This window comes from Elgaria multicarinata, chromosome 11 (genome assembly GCF_023053635.1).
Source record: "Elgaria multicarinata webbii isolate HBS135686 ecotype San Diego chromosome 11, rElgMul1.1.pri, whole genome shotgun sequence".
Taxonomy (NCBI): domain Eukaryota; kingdom Metazoa; phylum Chordata; class Lepidosauria; order Squamata; family Anguidae; genus Elgaria; species Elgaria multicarinata.
Genome location: NC_086181.1, coordinates 24,963,714 through 24,983,938, shown reverse-complemented (window position 1 = coordinate 24,983,938; position 20,225 = coordinate 24,963,714). Strand labels below are relative to the sequence as shown.

General features: G+C 43.3%; 1 protein-coding gene across 1 annotated transcript; it reads right to left on the bottom strand.

The window, feature by feature from the left end:
- Positions 1 to 168: 168 nt before the first annotated feature.
- Positions 169 to 12,578, bottom strand: LOC134405539 (vomeronasal type-2 receptor 26-like). The gene is made up of 5 exons (XM_063136783.1): positions 12,378 to 12,578; positions 9,976 to 10,833; positions 7,297 to 7,524; positions 4,182 to 4,308; positions 169 to 1,073 (listed from the first exon to the last, which is right to left on the bottom strand). Exons 1-5 carry the CDS (start codon positions 12,576 to 12,578, stop codon positions 169 to 171), a joined length of 2,319 nt encoding a protein of 772 aa, XP_062992853.1.
- Positions 12,579 to 20,225: the final 7,647 nt, after the last annotated feature.

Here is a 20,225-nt window from a genome sequence, read left to right as displayed (position 1 = left end):
ATGCCTAAATGTACAATTCAGAGAAAAATAGTTTAAGATAGAACATAATTTAATTTAAGTGATAAAATGGAAAGTGTGTAAAAGACTCGTTGAGATGAATCTAAGAGGCAGCTACCACAAAGAAAACTCTCAGACATTTCAAAGCACGACATATACTTCTGAACTGCTTCAATATTTTCGCCCTAAGACATGTTCTCTTTTGTTCAGCTTAGGCCTTAGAAGAATGATGTAACATTTGGGGAAAAATATGAAACTCAGCAATCCAGCACTGGAGGCTAAGATGGAGAAGATCTCCACAGCAACCATATATTTCCCTTTGGTGCTCACATAAGTTGGAATAAAGGACAACCAAACACTGCAAAAGAGTAACATACTGAGAGTGATGAACTTAGCTTCATTAAAACTGTCTGGCAGTTTCCTAGCTAGGAAAGCAAGAATGAAGCAGATAATAGCTAAGAAGCCCATGTAGCACACCAGAGAGTAAAACATGGTAACTGATCCTTCATTACATTCCAGTACACTTTCTTCTAATATTTCTGAGTGCACGTAAAAATTTGGGAATGGAGGAGAGGTGGCCAGCCACAAAGTGCAAATGCCTGCCTGAATTAGGGAGCAAAAAATAACAACGGAGATGGCCAATCTTTTCCCCACCCATTTCCTTATATTGGATCCTGGTTTGGTGGCCATGAAAGCCAGAACTACTGTGATGGTTTTTGCCAAAACACAAGATACAGCCAATGAGAAGATCATGCCAAAGGCAGTTTGCCGAAGAAGGCACGTTAGTTTCACTGGTCTGCCAATAAATAGTAATGCACAAAGGAAACAGAACAGAAGGGAAATGAGAAGTGTGTATGTGAGATTCCGGTTGTTGGCTTTGACTAAGGGGCTGTTGCGGTACTTTAGAAATATTCCTAAAATCAGAACTGTGACCAAAGAAAAGAAAAGAGCAAAACTGGCTAAAGTGACTCCCAAAATTTCTTCATAACACAAAAAAGTTACAACTTTTGAAACACATGAATTCTGATTCTTGTTTGGATATTGTTCTTCAGGGCACTGAATACAGTAATCCATGTCTGAAAGGGAAAACTAGAATTTAGCTCATTATTATAAGCATCCCATCATAGTTCCTATCATATATACCATTCTGCACTTTCTGATATGTACTGTAAGGATTATGGCAGTGATGATTATAGTGATGATTATCCTAATGTACCCATCAGCAAAATGTAGATTGCTCCTTTCATTAAAAAGAATGATAATTGAAGGTTTTATTGAGTAAGTAAATAAACAGCAAATGTTTAAATATGACTACCATAATATCACAGTAAACTGATATAAAAACGTAAACCAGTGTTCCTAATAAAGAAACCGAATAAAGATCCAAAGGGGATTTTTGTCATGCCATAGGGTTTTGGGAGACTACATTTAAAATAAAAAATCTTGCTGCCTTTCTGCTTCCACTTTCTTTCTGGGTTTATTACCTGCTCAGTTACCTGGGCAGCAACAGGCAGTCACATGGTTTGAATTGAATATTTTCTCTGTCTGTTTGCTCCTTTCACTTTATCGAAACATCACCATCTAGTGGTGGAATTATAATGCAACATCAACTTTACATGGAGCCAATTTTGCAGGTTTTTTTTTTTTAAAAAAAAAAACCTGGTTATCTCTGTGTTTTTTATACACTGGGATATGTCCTGGAAGTTGACAGCATCATCTAAAGAACCTCCCAACTTCCGTAACTGGCTAATAATGCACGTGCAATAAATTGCTCATGTAGAGAAGCTCTAAAAACCTCAATTCCTCAAAGTGGTTTGCAATGTGGCATAGTGGGAACATAATACCTGAGAAACACAACCTTCCAAACATTCTTTTCATATGAAACAAACAACTAGCTTTTTCTTGGATCCCAGCTAAAGTGAATATGCCAGAGAGTTAAATACGGGAAGTAAACTAAGTAAAGACAAACACAATAAAATAATTTCTCCGTAAAAGTTAACATAGGCCATAGCTAGACCTAAGGTTTATCCCTGGATTGTCCAGGGGTCAAACCTGTTCATCTAGGTGACACACAGGGGATCCAGTGCTCAGGCAGGGATGAACCCTGGATGATCCCAGGATAAACCTTAGGTCTAGCTGTGGCCATAGTGTATCTATGTTTGTTTACATTTATCACATAACCAGTGTTTTACAAGCCTTACTCTTGTCTGCCTTGTGACTGCTTGTGCCACCATTCTCATGGCCCACCCCAATGAGCCAGGCAGTGTGAGCCTCTGCCAAGGCCTAATGAGATTCACAAGTCCCTGTGAGCCCTCTGGAACTGCCCACCCTTTCCCCCCTCTGAGCTAATGGCAACTGCCATTGGCGAGAAAAGGGGAAATACATGATTTCTTGATGGGGAAAAGCGTTCTTTCCGGAGGCTCTAGAAAGTGTGATTTCCTGCCTCCCACTGCTCCAAGCAGGGCCTTAAATGGCCTCTTAACACAAGATGGTCTTGTGGCTTTAAGGACCCAATTGGAGGAGAGGAGGGGGAAGCATACTTTCTGATGCCTCCAGAATGTGCACAATTCCCCTGGGTACACTAATGGCAGCAGGGGCTCGCGAGCACTTAGGCATGGGTCTGCCCTCACACCAGGTGGTTCCCATTAGGTCCATGAGGGCTGGACACAGTGGGGGGATCCCACTGCCTTTGTTGACCCAACTGGATGCCCATATATAACCCTATACCTAAACTGTTCTTTATTCAATGAACAAACAACCTGCTCATTTAAGACAAGGGTTTGATGACATGGAGGTTTAAATCCTAAATCATCTAGAAATGTAGATGCAGTCATCTCACTTGATCACTTCAGGCTATTTGTATTCCTCACACTATTCTACCTTACAGTGCTCTGATAATAACATGGGATGGAGTGTAAGGAGAGTAGGAAAGAAATACAACTAAAAATATTCTTCTTTTTTAACTGTTTACACTAAGTTTGATTTGTTTATGTATCTATGATTGAATTTTGCTAAAATTATATATGTTATTAGTATGGAACTTCCTTTGAAAATTTGGTTGATACAATGAAACTCCAGAGATTTGCAACTAAATTGTGCTCACTTCAAAAGATATGCAAATCGGCAAAATTCCGCTGATCATGTTCTCTTTATTTCCACTTGTAACCCAACTTGGGCACATATTGGATTGTGGTGTGTGTGTGTCTGTGTGTGTGTTTTGCATTGACATTTCTATGCATTTCTGTGTGGATCGCTCTAAATGTACACAATGTTGGTGATTTTTTTTTAAAGCGTTATGATATTTATCACCAGACCCATGTATATTACTGGAGGTTCTTACTAGGGATGTGCTCCGCTTCTAATTGGACCGGAGAAGCAGTAGAGGAGCGGGGGGCTTCGCCTGCCCTTAAGGCGGAGGCGAAGAGGATTGGGGGGCCGGCGGAGCATGGCGAAGAGGATCGAGGTGAAGGCGGATCCTTCGCCTTGATCCGGAGCTCCGCCGGAAAGGTAAGTGGGGTTTACCGGGCCCTGCCGCTGTCGCTGTCGCCCATGCGGCGACAGCGGCAGGGCCCGGTAAAAAAACCCCTCCTCTCCCTTACCTGCCTCCGTCCGCGGTCCCTCGGCTTCTTCAATTGAGCCCGTGGTTCAACCAGGAATTCTGGGCCGCACTTGCGGCCCAGACTTCCTGGCTGAACCGCGGGCTCAATTGAAGAAGCCGACAGACCGTGGACGGAGGCAGGTAAGGCCTCCCTCCACCTTGGTCCCTTACCGGGCTCTGCCGCCATCACCGCACGGGCGGCGACGGCGGCAGGGCCCGGTAAATCCCCCCACCCTCCTCTCCCGGCCTTACCTGGCACCACTCCCCTCCACTGCGGAGCTCCGATTCGGAGCCGGAGCTCTGCGGCAAAGAGGAGCGGAGTATGGGCGGAGCGGCACGGAGCGGGCCAATCCGAAATTTTCAGATCGGCCCGCGGGGCGGAGCGGGGGGGTCCGTGCACACCCCTAGTTATCACTTAACCACATGGAAAAGAGGTAAATGCAGCATTTGATGACGCTGCTGGCTGGGGGTATGTCCCCCATCCCACCCACCCCCAGCTGCTTGTGGCCTTTTCTACACACTAAGTAATGCATAACACACAATCCTATGGTCCATATTTAATAACTCTGCATTCTGCATCTCTTACCAACATACTGTGTGATCTTCCCTTTCGGACATCGGACACAATCATAACAGCAAAAAGGCTTCCCTTCCTTCTCTTTCCTTCGAGACCCAGGGTGGCAGTTGTCATTGCACACTGAAAGAGGCAATGCCTAATCCATAAATGAAACAAAACTGTTAATATCTAGAGCTGTGTACTCTGTTTGGGAAAGTATTTTTCTGTGCTGGAATAACTGCTATACATAGGAACAACTAACACAGGATATTTTGTCCATTTCATTTAAAACCCATGATGGAGTGTTGTCCATGATGGAACTCATACACTTGACATTTGGTGTCCATTGAGGCATTGATCAGACCCAGCCCTGACTATCCTAAGCAAGTTTGTTGCATCATTCATGTGCCTCAGACTATGTCCTAGAATGAACATTGCTGCCTTTGGGAGTCTCAAGAGGATTTCCTGTAAACTAGGCTGCTGATATGTGCTGGTTGGGTGCATACTAGGAACTTTAGGTCTTTTCTTTATATCTAAACATGCATAGGATTGTGCTCTTAGGAATTAAAAGTGATGTTATTGGACTCTTTGAGGGATGATTAAAAGTTTGAGATTCACGTGCTTTAGACTTCATCCAGCGTTAGGACACAGGGCTGGATCCAGACTAAGTTGATCACACTTAGGTCGCATTGTAATTAGTGGGTTTTTTAAAAATCATTTTTAGAAAAAAAAACAATTAAAAAGTCTCAGCAGATCCCAAATTGAAGCCCCAGTACATGCAAATAATAATAATAATAATAATAATAATAATAATAATAATAATACATTAGAAAGCAAACAACAAATAAAAAATACTTTGAAAGCACTTCCTTTATTATTATACTAATTGTATGATCATGTACATGTCTGTTCAGAAATAAGCCCAATTGAGTTCAATGGGACTGATTCCCAGGAAAGTGGGGATACCCCTCTGTTAATATAATATTGCTTGTCTTACATCTTCATAACTATTATTCTAACTCTGGCATTCTACAAATGAATACAAATGTTTTAAAGTCTCCACATTCTGGCCTCTCCAGTATTCTTTCCCCTCCATCCACTGCAATGTCCCATTCAAGTGGATCAGAGTTCTGATTCCTCCCTGTGAGGTTGGAAACACGGGGCTTCTACACAGCAACTTTTTATGCTGTGATTTTACTGAGGCTTCTACTTCCAGCATCTTTGCGGGATTAAGATCGGCCCCTAATATCAGCTTCTATACCCCCTTACCCCCTTTATCTGTGAGTCCTATATGTTTCATTATACATCCACCAGATGGCACTGGCTTTATACCACCACTTCTTCTTTACAGTGACAAATTCAAACCAAGGGCCTTCCTAGACGAGGCCTTAGCGCGCCTTCTGTCCCGGCTTCCCTGCTGTGCGTCCAGATGACGCACAGGGGAATCCGGAGACAGGCCGCGCTGAGGCCTCCTCCAATGCGCCATAAGCGAATTCGCTTATGGCGCGCCTTTTCCCCAGCTCCGGCCTCAGGCCGGAGCTGGGGAACGTCTAGTGACTTCCGCAGCTTTTCGCGGCTCCTCGCTTACTCGCAAGGAGCCATGAAAAGCCGCGGACCTGGCACAGCGCTCATAGGAATGCTGTGCCCATCGGTGTGGGGGGCGAAGTCTGGGAGGGTGGGTGCCAGGGTGGGTGGCACGGGGGGAGGGCAGGTGCGACTGCGCCGTGCGCCGCCCGGGCAATGCCTGGCATGGGGCGGCATTGCAATGCCGCCCCATGCCAGGTATTGCCCGGGCTCGGGCGGCGTGCGGCGCGATCGCACCCGCCCTCCCCCCGTGCCACCCACCCTGGCACCCACCCTCCCAGCCTTCGCCCCCCCCCCCCCCCCGGTAAAAAAAACCAAAAAAAAAACCACTTACCTCTCCAGAGTCTTCGGGCTGCACCCGGCCCCTTTAAAAAAAATTTAAAAATGGCGGACGCCGCAGGGACGCGACGTCCCTGCGCGTTGTGCGTGTGGTAGCCTGGGGGAGGTGCGCTAACTTCAACACGCCTCGGCCCCGCCTCCCTGCCAGCGTAAGCCGGCAGGTCTAGCAAGGCCCCAATTCAAACTGGATCTTTTTATTACCCCATTATTTCTGTTTCAAATTAAGGCTTCACCTACATCAAGCAGGATATTGCACTATGAAAGCAGTATATAAAAGGCAGAGGCCACACCAAGCAGGATATAGCGGTATGAAAGTGGTATATGGTATGTGTCAATGAACCTCAACAGTTGTCAGTGCACTTCAATACCGGTATAAAGCAGTAGTGTGGCTCCTGGTTTTCATATACCACTTTCATACTGCAATATCCTGCTTGGTGCAGATGAGACCTAAGTCTCAGGCCTTAGCTAGACCTAAGGTTTGTCCCAGGATCATCCCGGGATCATCCCTGCCTGCTCCCTGGATCCCCTTTGTGTCATTTACATGAACAGGGATGACCCCGGGACAATCCTGGTATAAACCTTAGGTCTAGCTAAGTCCTCAGAAATGGTTGGAAAGCACAGGAAAGATGCTGGAGGTTGATGGCATCATATAAAGGTCCCACAAAATTCCTTGAATAACCACTCTCAATTGCAGGATAAAAGCCCCATGTAGAGAAGCCCTCACATAGGGGAATCTGAAGTATTCCATGGCCCCTTCAGATGATATCTAGGTACCATAGGATTGCTCTCTATGTTTTCCTAAAAGCAACACTGCAGGGTCCATTGGATTCTTGCATTCATTTATTTCCTTTATGAAGAATCCTTGTCTCTTTTTCAATAATCTTTAATGTAACTTGGTATTTTCATATTGCAGTCTGTAGGAGAAGTTGAGAAATAAACGGTCTAAGGCTACATCATCAGGGCATGATATAATAATTGAACTAGAGGTTTTCTAGTTCATAACTGAGGCCTTAGCTAGACCTTAGGTTTATCCCAGGATCATCCCGGGGTTGTCCCTGCCTGCTCCTGGGATTCTGTGTGTGTCATTTACATGAACAGGGATGACCCCGGGATGATCCCAGGATAAACCTTAGGTCTAGCTAAGGCCTTCGTCTCACAAATCAGATGTGGATGGGAATACAGAAATATAACACTTTACAAAATATCCACATTTAGTTCTTACCTGGTTGAACCAGCTGTGCCATGTAATTACACCTTCATTAATAGTAAATTGTTGGTCAGGTGGAGCCTGGGGATCCATCATTCCTACTGTTACTCTATGAAAGGATTGGTTTGAAAATGTGACCCAGTTTATAATATCATAGCCAGCTTCCAATTCCCTATTCTGGTTGAAATAAATTTTGTCCCCAACACTGTTGTTAAATGACATCCCTCTCAAAAAATGGTGAAGCTACAGAGAGAAAGAAAAGGATTGAGGCGTTCATAAAAATATGTTGATGACCTAAAAAAGGACTGAAGGTCTTCAAGATAAACTCCAAGTTAGGTTAATTGCCTAGCATCTAGCAGAATTTTTTTCCCATTTCTTTTTTCTGTTAATTTTAGTATTCATAAATTATACATCAGAAGTTTTGTATACAGAATCCAATCAAAACACAACAGCTTGGAACCATCATCTACTAGAGTATTGCTAAGGTTTAACTGTAGGAGTTCATTGCAATCAAATCAATGTCTTTACATTGTTCATTAACACCCAATAGCAGATCTTTAAATAAAAGCAACCAAAGAATTGAGAATTGATTTTCTTACAAAATTAATAATAAAAAACCTGCAGTAGCGTTTAACATCAATAGATTTTAAAATTTAAAAAAAGTATAAAGCATTTAACAGAAACTTATCTTTTTCTTTGCATTAGGGTAAACATGCGTGGCCCCAATTTGGGTTGTGACATGCATGCACTAGAAGGGCAAAGTGAACTCTCTCCACACCATGCATATGCATTTTAAAAAGGGGGGCAACTTCCATTGACTAGAATGAAGGAACCCACCCACCCCCGCCTTTTAATCCATGTCTTTGGATGTCATTTTTGGAACAAAATCATTGGAGGGAAGGAAGGAAGGTTAATCTTCTTGTGGTGTGTGCTGATCCTAGTCCAAAATGGGGCTGTGGGCTGTTAGTATAAAGATAATAATAATAATAATAATAATAATAATAATAATAATAATAATAATAATAATAATAGAACACAAAGAAAACACTCAGTTGCATGATGTACTATTGATGTAACATGTTGTTTGACTCTTAGACAATGTGATATAACAAACATGATTGACATTATAGCCACTTAATTATATTTTTAAGTTTTTAGGAAGCAGATGGTACACAGTGGATTGTTGTTGGCACTTTCCTATGTATGGTAAGTGTTGCTAGCGGAATATTTTGCCAATCTGATGTTTGAGAGAAAGGTTTTAGTGCCTTGATGCATTGTCTTATGATTTTTGCATTGAAGCACAACAAGGAATTATATAACTGTATTAGTAATCCTGGACTGAAAATTCTCCTCCCACCCATCCACCCTGCCTGCTCTCATAAGGACCACTCTTTATTCATCTTTGGAGGATGTCAGGGTGAGGGTGCCAAAGTTTTCCATTTTTCAGTTGGGACAGGCAGCTTACCATTAAGACAAGGTGTCAGGGGGCAATTTCATCCCTTCTAACATAACAATCTTTGCCACAAATTTGAGGGGCAGCAGATCTGCAATGAGCAGCTGTCCATAGGCATGCACAAGTGGTGTGCTGGGTGTATCCAGGCACACCCTAATGTCTCAAGCAATAAACACTGGATCGAGGGGGCCATGGAGTAGGGATACAGAGGGAGATTCAGATGCAGTGGGAAAAGTCCTGAGGCTGCCATCCAGCTGCTCTGCTGCTGTGCCAAAGAACTGCTGCCTCTGAGAGAGCACCATTGCTCCTGGCAGCAGGAACAGAAAGGAATCATTCTGCTGGGAGCCTTTCTGCCAGGAGCCACATTTCAAAGAGGCCAGGAGGAAGAACCCAAAGGCTAATCTCACCTCATAAGTCCCTCCTCTGGCCATTGACACCACAAAGCTCCACCCAAACTGGGGCTTGAAGAGTGTCTCCTCACCCCCGCCCCCGCAACTGCAATGGACCTTCCCTGGTCAGGCAAGCCAAATATGGAGCAGGGCATCAGTGTCTACAGTGCTTAGTAAATAAATGAATGGAAATAATATTTGTTATGTCTAAGTATTCAATAAATGTTCACCTTAAAAAATAATCCCTGGATGCACTCCCTAATGAAATGTGCTGCACAAGCCTATGCAGCTGTCCCATGCTTCTGTCATATAAAATGCACATTTTCTTGCTTTTGCCTATGGAGAAAATGTGAATTTTTGGCCAATATTTATTTATTTTATCTATTTTTCTATGACTTCATTTGTATAAAACTCTAGAAAGTAAAACAAAACAAAAATGGTCCAGAAGTCCATGGAATCCATGTGACTTGGAAAAGGCTGGTCTGCTCTGGAATCTACAGTTCGGACACATAGAAATCTGAACTCATGTAATCCCATTATGGATTTTGCCAAGATGGAGCATAGTGTTGCCAGAAGGGATTTTCCCTCAAGAACTAAGAGATATCATGAGAGGAGAAAGAAAGATCAGCACCCTTTCAACCCTGTGTTCTGTGTCATTGCTTCTGCATTATTTATTTACCAGAGAGGTGAAAGTAAGGATTCCTCAAAATATGAACATGTAGTATTTCTTAATGGTAGAATATAGAGTGACATTGTGATGGCATCCTAGAAAGCTAGTGGAACTGAGTCTTTGTTGTTGTTGTTGGAAGGGCTGTATATGATACTCTCTCACTTTCCTGTTTCAGTTATTACCTGCCATGGCTGTTGATCTTGAAGCTTCAGTATCTCCCCTTCTGTGATTATGCTGTGTTTGGATGTGGATGAAAGCATAACATGCAATGCATGTGCCACAGTATAGGCAGCATTATAGATACTATAGCTGTGGCCAGTCATATTCATTTCAAAGACAGTCCCAGGCAGGCTTTCCAGGTCTTCTTCTCCAGTACAAATGTCCTTTGCTTCTCTGTCCACATCAGAATCGGGGGAAACACAGGTGAATGCTTGTTCCCAGAAGTCCCTAATAAATCCATCATTGTTTGATCTGGAAAGGTTTCTGACCACAAGAAAATTGTGGAATCCATGTAGCTCTTTTGAGTGAACTGTAAATGACAAAGTGCCATGGATGGGTTGTACATCCCAACCCCTTTGGTAAATCAGTGATCCAAGTTCCATCTGGGCTGTCAAAATCCACACTTTACCTTTGCCCCCCATTGTTGTGTATCCCATTTCTGGTAGATGTAGCAACCATCTCCAATTTATCATAGACTGAGTTTCTCCGTAGAAGATGAATACATTGGCTCTGCTCCCCATAATAGTATCATATAATTGTGATCCCCACTTCAACATGTCAAAAATGTCAGTGATGTAAGCCGCCTTGACTCTTTCTATTAAAGCAACACAGATTCCATTCTGTGAAAACTGTGGCATCAAAGTCTGCAAGAACTTTTCTCCATTGTCATCATCTGCAACCAGGACCCCCAGCCATATCCAGCTGAAATGCAGAAGTAATTGGAGAATCCCTTCATACTGATGGGCTTCATTTGGTGCCATTTGATAGAAAGAAAGGTCTTTGGAATTATCTGTCATCATAGGAGCAGAGCCATACGTGAACTACAGAAAGATGAAGTGGATATAGGAGGGGAGAGAAGGACAATTAATTATTTTCAATGTTACATAGGAATGGATGTGTAAATGTGTAGTCCGCATACTTTCCAAATTGTAAAGCATGCCACCAGTTATGAGCTGAAATATAAGTGTTATTTTACTCCTTCAGCAAACTTTGGCAAATAAATAGCATTGTTAATTTATGCTACATTTTCAACCAAGGGAAAATGAATTCAATAAAACCAGGTAGGGATATCCTATAGTGTGGTTTTTCTTCCTTTTTGGTATAGTTTTACAGTTTTTCATAGTTTTATATAGTTTTACAATTAAAATTAATACCATCCATGTGGCCTATTTTTATACATTCTCTTTAAAATGCCATGTTTTTGTGTGAGATTTCTTATGAGTTTTAATAATTTTATCTTTGGACTGTTCATCAGAATTCATGGTTCTTCTAGAAGATTCTAATCAGTTTGTGCCTTTCACAAGTATTTTTACATTTATTTTAGAAAACATCGTGTTCTTCTATGGTACTGGAGCATTGGATCTGGGTCGATGTGCTCTACTTTTCCAATAACAATAGCTATCATATTATTCTGATAAATGTTTATTTTGTGCTGCTCTTTAGTTAAAAAAACAAACACAAACTTGGGGGATGGTTACAGAAAAGACAAAGCTGCCATTTTTGCAGAAAATAGTGGCTCATCAAGGGAAAATAGTGGCTCATCAAGGGAGCAGGCACCTGCTTGCCGCTGACTCACCCATGTGGCTCACTTGGGTCGGGTGATTGGTGGAGGTTCAGTGAGTTTCCCATGGCATGTTCTGTCCATCTCTAAAATGAAATGGGGGTGTATTCTGGATGCCTTCTCCACACCAGTTCAGATGGAACCTTCTCAATAAGTACCAATGTTCTTCTCTCAGGTTGCTGTAAGGAATGCATACAGCATTGGGATATGCTAAAGCTATTGTCCAATTAGGGTGGGGATCTGTGAAACACTGTCTATTGTGGCACATCTATCTTCTGAAGGATTTTTCTGCCAATGAGACATCCATCAAGGCATATGTGTCAGTTTTATGGTGTCTGGTAAAAGAATTGGAGGAAATGTGAGATCTTTATGCTGGGTGAAAAGCAGGGAAAAACTGGAGCAGCAAAGAACCTGGGGCTGGTATATGATTCAGGAATTCATTCTGTGGTTCCTACTTTTCTTAGTCGATAGAGGGAGTTAATCCATTTCTGGATGCCTTCCTCCACCAACCTGGATAGAAGGTGCAACTCCAATTCCAAAAGGAATACATGTATTCTAGGAGGAATAGATCCTTACTCCTTTTATCAGTATGAAAAGTAAAGAATTAATAAATAATGTACAAACTAAGAAGGTCATTTTTTTTTCTTGAGAAGCATATGAACTTCTGAGAACATCTGCAGCTTTTTTCAAACATGTCTTTTCTTACATCAAACCACAAGGTGGCCTCTGGAAAATCAATTCCTGTGTTCCAAACACACATTCATGCATTTCATCTACCCAAACTGACCCACCCACCCACTTTACCTGTGGGACCTTGTAGGTGCCTAAAATGGTTGCCATAACCAGGGAGATTTCAGAATAAAGTCCTCCGATTACTGCTTTCAGATTGTCATGGGTGTCGCATTTGTAGTTGGGGACAAATCTGTTCTGTGTGGAAAGAAGTCCTATAGTGGTACGATAGGTCCATCTTTCACTGAAGTAGCTATCATAGATGCAGAAGCCCATGGTGACATTGGGCAAGAGGTGGTGGTTTTTATTGATCTCCTTCACAGCAAAAGCCAGGGCCAAGTTATGCTGATAGTTCTTAGTCAGTACACTAGAAAGACAGGCACATGCTACTTCACAGGGAAATACATCACCCAGTACAAACATTACCACTGATTTGTAGTTCATCAAGAGCATCTGTTTCAGGACAAACCTTGCATCATAATAGGCCTGGTCATCTTTACTGTTATCTTAGTGGAGTCAGCAAGATGAGGAGAAAAATGAAATATCTCTCTCTCTCTCTCTCTCTCTCTCTCTCTCTCTCTCTCTCTCTCTCTCTCTCTCTCACACACACACACACACACACACACACACACACATGCAAATACTGACAAAGATTCCCCTCTCAGCATTTTCTCTCCCCCCTGTTTCCCCAAATTCCTAAACCAAGCAGAAAGAGGCAGAAAATTTTGAGGAGGCAGTGACGCGGTTGTGGAGAACTTGCCAAAAAAGACAGCCCTGGAAAAGCCCATTCACCACCCAGCCTGGCTAGCTGGGGGGGGGGGGGGTAGTTGCAAACAGGGAGGAGGCGGAAATGAAATGAATACAGCACAGGCTGCACGTGTGCTGCCTTGTGAAGTGGGGGTGGAGCCAAGGTAGAAAGGCTCATCCCCATGAGGCATTCAGACTCTTTCGGCCCCACCCTACAAACCAGTATAGGATTAACTAGTCATACTCTTTGGAGAGGGGGCTGAGTAGGAATTTTCCCTGCCATTTAGAAGTGAGCAGGTTTTTGCCTACTCTATACTGGATCCAATCTTTAGATTGGGAGGATAAATAGGTTTATCTAATGGCAGGGTTGTGCGGGATTTGGGGAAAGTCAGGATAGGGTTGGTGAGCACTCTGGCATCTTTATGGTGATTGGCAATCCAGAGGTCCTGCTCCTCGGGGCTTTGAAGCCTTTGTGCCAGGATATGGTTTGTCTCTGGGGACCATCTTGCCTCATCTACTCAGCTGTCCAGCCTGAATGGAGATGACGCAGGTCAGTCTCCCCAAACACGCAAGTGTGGTTGGGAAGGAGGCCAGGTCACCTGACCCCTGTTCTAGCGGAATGGATCGCCCTGGGGACTGAAGAGAAATAAGATGATTCCCGCATGTTGACACGCAGATCCATGGAAGGTAGAATCTCCATGAATAAATAAAGAGGCCTATTTTAAACCCATACTTTGGTGTCTATGTTTTATTTCTGGTACTTCTTTCTCTGTTCACAAACAGCATGTGTCAACACATCTTAATCTCTCATTGGTTTCTGGATAAAATGCTGAGTCTGTCTTCTCCCTATGATACTCTCCAAAATAAACTGCTGCCATCCCTACTTAGTTATAGAGCAACAGTGCTCTCCTTAAAGACACTTGATTGTGTAGTTCAAGGCAGAATGTGGAGTAAAATATACTACTAAGACCAGAACAAATCCACTATTTAAACAATAGGAAATAATGGTCTACTCCAATACACCACTCAAAATTCGACTGATTCCTCTTTTTCAAAACTATCCTCCTAACCCCCAGCTGATTTACTAGTCCTTTTCTCCCCCTTCTCCCTCGCTCCCTTCCTCCCAACATCATCATACAACTGACTTTCTCAAGTGACCCTCCCAACCTGTCATTCACTTGGATTCCATGTAATATTCTGTTACACTTCCCTGCTGCCTATAATTCTTCCACTCATTCTTGTGTTACATTCATTAATAGATTAATCATCACCAAACACAAATATAAACTGATGAGATTTAAAATAAATAAAGAAATTGGAAAATAAACTCCTTACAGGCTCTCACCAATCAATGACTGACGGGGGTTTTCATTGAAGTTATATGGTTCAAAAGGCATGAAGATCTGAGATGTAACACCACCAATGATGAGGCCACCTGGTTGACAATAACTGTGAAAAATAGGGAGCGGATCACCAATTCGGCAATTTGATATAGGACTTCTGCACACACAGTGATAAATCAGTACCAGCAGCAAAACTATTGCCACTATCCTAAATTCAGATCTTTTTCCAAGAGAAATATTTTGCTGTCCAGCCATTATCCTTAGAATCACCTGTCTCTGACTGAAATTCCAATTCACTCAGCTGCTTTGAATTCTCAATTCTAATACCTAAAATATCAGAGACTAAATTGATGGAAACTTTCCTGTCCTTGCTCCCACCTAGGCCAATGTCTGAAAAGCACTGGGAAGATTTATGTACTCCTGTACTTCTATACCTTTATTTAGAGCACTGGTGGAAGAAGAAGAAGAAGAAGAAGAAGAAGAAGAAGAAGAAGAAGAAGAAGAAGAAGAAGAGTTGGAATGATGGCTAACCTCCAATAGCAGAAGACACTCTAAGAATAAGATTTATACAATTCATTAATTTCTCAGCTGGGCTTACAGAGACTTTAACAAAGGGCAATACTAATGATTGTCATTTTGAAAATTACAGAGAGGAGAAAGTCACTTATTTAAATTATTATTTCTATGGGGCATTACTGAAGAAAACATGGTTGTAACTACCATACGTGTTTTCTAAGTCATTAGTAGATCAGCAAAGGGTACATGGGCTTAGAACAGGGTTGGCAACCTGGTACCCTTCAGATATTTTGGACTATTACTCCTTCCAGCATGACCAATGGCAAAGGACTGTGGAAGCTGTAGACAAAACAAATATGTGGGTACTGGGTTGCCTATGCTGTTTTAGAATGTTCAACAGCAAGAAAAAACACCATACGATAGCTTTGATCCAGACTTAGTCATACTTAGAGTAGAACAACTGAAATCACTGGGACATGTTAGTCATGAATCCAAAAGAGGGAAATGGAGAAATGCCCTTCTCTGAATGACATCATAGGAACTGGAAAATTATTCATTTTTTAAAAAAAACACAAAAAAACCCTGCATCACATGAGTTTCAAGTATAACTCCATTCTGTTCCATTTCCACATTCATCTGAAGAATGAAAATGCACATTTAAATTAGGGTTGTGGAGTGCCTTGGACAAATCTGCGAAACCAAGGCAAGGCAAGCTGATTTGACCTGCCTTGCCTCGGTTCTGAGGCAGTTGTGGGTCAGCCTGAGGCAGCCCAAAGCCAATCGGCTCTGAAGCTTTGGGGCACCTTGTGGCACTTCAGAGCAGCACTGTGCAGCTTACGTGCTGCCATTGCCACCGCCACCTCCTTGCTCCTGCCAGCTGCTGTCATCAACACTGACACTGCATCTCAGAAGAACTAGGCCATGATTTTAAGTTTGTGACTGTAGTTTGTGGCCATAGAGGTACTAAACTGTTTAGTTAGTAATGCTTTGGCCACAAACTACAGTGGACATAGAGGTACTTAACTTAACATTGCGGCCTGGTTCTTCTCATCGTCATTGTTGTCAGCAATGGTGTCAGGAGTGAGGAGGAGCAAACAGCAATGGCAGCAGGTAAGCAGGGAGAGTGGGGAAAGGGAGGCTTTCCTGGGTACACCCAGAAAAGGCTGAGTCACCTTGGAGGGCCCAACTCTCGCCTCGGCTTTGGCACCGTGGTGAGGCAGGCAACCCCCGAGTCACCCCGAGGCAAATCGGTGCTGTTTCAGGGGCTCTGAACCAGCCTCCGAGGTGAATTGGGGGGTCTGTGCACAGACCTAATTTAAATACACATTTCTAAACATTTTCTAACAAAAAATGTGCACTTCTGAATGTGTTTTCTACCAAAGTATACATTTTGAACAGTTTTTGAACTATGTAGAAACATTCTGAGAGGGCAAAAACTGGCAGTTCTGATCTGTACATGTGTCCCAGAGGTGCAGATCAGATCAGTTTCTGTTGACATGGACAAACATGAAATTCCTCAAGCCACCTGTGTCAAGTATCCAAGTTACTGAGATGTAATAATGGTCCGATCCCTGGCATATCCAGATAGGGCTAGGAAAGAAGCCCGCAGAGTTGTTGCCAGTCAGTGTTCACGATACTGGGCTCGATAGACCCAGAGGGTGACTCAGTATAAAGCAGCTTCCTATGTACCTATGATACCACCACTACCTTAAAAACCAAGTTTGGGAGGTTGTTTGGTGACTAAAGTGATGCTCTTGGGCAAATGCACACCAGGGGCCTTCCTAGACCTGCCGGCTTACGCCGGTAGGGAGGTGGGGCCGAGGCGCGCTAACGTTAGTGCGCCTCCCCCACGCTTCCAGATGGCGGAGCTGCAGGGAGGACGCAAGCCCTGCGGCGTCCGCCATTTTTTTTTTTTTAAAGGGGCCCGAAGACTCCAGGAAGGTAAGTGGCTGTTTTATTATTATTTTTAAAACGGGGGGGGGGCGAAGGATGGGAGGGTGGGTGGCACGGGGGGAGGGCGGGGGCGATCAGCCGAGCGGCGCTTGCCCAGACAATGCCCGGGATGGGGCGGCATTGCCCGGGCAAGCGCCGCTCAGCTGCTTGCTTGGGCGGCAGTGGCGCGATCGCACCCGCCCTCCCCTGTGCCACCCACCCTCCCATCCTTCCCCCTCCCCTCTCTTCCCCCCCGCCGATGGGCACAGCGCTCCTATGAGCGCTGTGCCAGGTCCGCGGCTTTTCGCGGCTCCTCGCGAGTAAGCGACGAGCCGCGAAAAGCCGTGGAAGTCTCCACACTTCCCCCAGCACCGGCCTGAGGAAAAAGCACGCCATAAGCGACTTAGCTTATGGCGCGCTAGACCAGGCCTTACTGCGGCCTGCTGCCGGATTCCCCTGTGCGTCATCTGGATGCACAGCAGGGAAACCGGGTTGGAAGGTGCGCTAAGGCCTGGTCTAGCAAGGCCCCAGGTTTCAGGCTGCTCAGTAGTTGAGGGGCTTGCATGAGTAGTCCTCCACCGACTCCACCCAGGAACAAGCCACCCCACTCAGTTTTTTGCCTCTCTCCTAAACAACTGCCCCCAGAATCCTAGCCCACAATTATACTTCCTTATGCTGCTCTCAGAGAAGGACTTGGGTTGCTGCTGGGAAATGCTATGTGAATAGGTGGGGACCTCTTCCTTCTCTCCTCTCAGCCCCTGTCCCTTTCTACCAACTTAGCCTGCCAATCTGGAAGGCATCCCCACTACTATTTCAGATCCGAAATGAGGGTAACCCTGCTGGTCCCAAGCCATGCTGCCTCACATCTCTGCTGCCATTTAGGAGTTGTGAGTCTATTCACTTTAATGGGGCAAAGAAATATTCATTAAAAATCAATGGAAGTGAATTTTGAAAAAAGAAAAGCCATTCCACCAACTAAAAGGAAAGGGGGACAAGATCCCACCACTGGTTTGAAGGGCAAGAGTCCCAATTCAGAGCTTTTAGTGCACAAAAAAATTGTTGCCACCCAGAAGTAAAAAAAGAGCCATTTTGAGCCAGACAGGTTTTTCCCACTTTGGTACTTTGAACTGCCATCCTGCCCTCAATATTTCACCAATCTTCTTGAAACATGCATGGTATGTAAAACCAGCATTTCTTTCTAGCAGCTCTCCGTTTCAGAAAGATTGGTGAAACGTTTTCCATTTTATGAACATCCGAATGACCCACCGCCAATTTTGGCCTTAACATGGTGGAATGCTCTTTTCACTGATCGCCTATAACACAGGGAAACACTCCCGTGTTTCCCTGTAATACAAATGAAATTAAATTATTAAAACATTTAAAGAACTCTCTCATACATTTACAAATGAAGTAATAAAATAAAAATATTTCTCATTAAACTCTGGCCATACACGTTTAAACTTGTTAGTCTTTGTCAGTGGCCCAATGACTAAAAATATACAGAAAAACATTTGTTAGTGCCTTCGATAGAAGCAAAGGAAGTTTATGTTTTTTTAAAAAATAAATAAAAATCTTTTCCTGTTTATGTAACATAAAGTTTTTTTGGACCTACCTAGGCTGTTGAGTACTCAGAAAAAAGTTTTCCAAAAAGGGGCTGACTTAGTTATTCCTGAAGGTAGGGATTTATATGTCACTCCCTAAAGTGGTAGATAGAAATAAAGAATAAAGTACTTGATTATACCTATACTTTACAGGAGTACACAAACATATCTACCAAAAATAAAATAAGGAGTACTCACTCTGAAATTTTGAATAGGGAGTGGTATATAAATATTGTGATTAAATAAATAAATCTTCCATTCCTACTTAGTGATCACTTCCTTTAAGTTTTTAGGGTAAATTTAACAAAATGAAAATGAGTGGCTTGTCATGGGGAATTTAAGAGTTACACAATATTCCTTTAAATATTCCCCAAATACATTTTCAAAAGGTCAGCATTTCAAAAGTTTTTTTGGATCTATGGGTGGGAGGATGACCTCCTCCATGTTTTTCATTGTAAAAGATGCAATTGCCTATTAAAGAGGGAGGATTCAATCTTCCAGATTTTAGTTCATGTCATAGTACTTGCTAACCTAACCATGAGCTTGCCTTAATGGCGCTGTTTAGCTGCTAAACCCTGCATTTTTGCTGCTATAGATTGGTGGCGGCTAATCCTCATTGCAAAGGGAGAGCAGGCTTTCTGGTGGCCATTTGAACCTCCGGCCCCATCCCTTGCTCAGCTTCTGGTGACCAATCTATGGCCACCATCCACTCCAGAAAGCCCCTGGTTCAACACCAGAGTGAAATCACATGGGAGAAAGGCTGTGGTGACGTCGCTTTGATGGGAAAAGCTGAAGTATGACCCAGACCTTTTTAATGTGGAGTGTCAGGTGAAAGGCCCACTGTGGCTGAAAACCAGCAGTGCATCATATAACCTCCGCAGCACCACTACTTATCGACTATGGGGCAAAGAAGACATATAGACAGGAAAATAAAGTTTTGAAAATAAAGAGATGCCATTTTACGTGGAGGAGTCAGGCTGATAATGGAATTTATTCATTAGAACATCAAATAGGTTTGGTAATTATTGTTTTACCTTTTTCAGTATCATGGATTTAGTGTCTAGTGCTAGTCAGCAGTATTTTTGGCATTAAAATTTAAGAACATAACAAGTGCATGCTGGATCAGACCAAGGGTCCATCTAGTCCCGCACTCTGTTCACACAGTGGCCAACCAGCTGTAGAGCAGGGACCAACAAAGCAGGACATAGTGGAACAGCACCCTCCCACACATGTTCCCTAGCAACAGGTTGGAGTATGTATAATACAGCCCATGAACACTGAGTGCTTCAGTCCCTCTCCACTGTTGGAGAAATTAATTGGTTCCTTACAGAATGCTAAGCCTACTTTAGTTGCTTATAAAAGCTAGGGCAGTGCTCCGCTTCACTTTGGTTCGTAGAAGCGATATCGGAGCGGCCTGATTCGCCTGTGCCAAAGGTGGAGATGGATCCGGTTAGGGTGAGGTGAACCATCGTGAAGTGGGTCGCCCATTTGCAGAGCGATCCACTTAGTTGTGAGGCTCCGCCTGCCATTTTGGAACTTTTTCCGCATAGGATTGCATTGGGTGAAAGAACGCCTATAACATCTTTGTTTTAAAGCTACATCTCTGAAACTTACTGTGCTTAGAGAGTGATGATTGGGGGCTATTTGTGTCAATTTTTATAATTTTTCATCCTGCAATTTGCTTGCTATTAATTTTTATAGAATGGGTAAAGCAGGAGGGGGAAACCTATTTTTTTTTAACTCTGATTGACAGGTTCATCTCCCAATCTTGATAAGTGATCAGC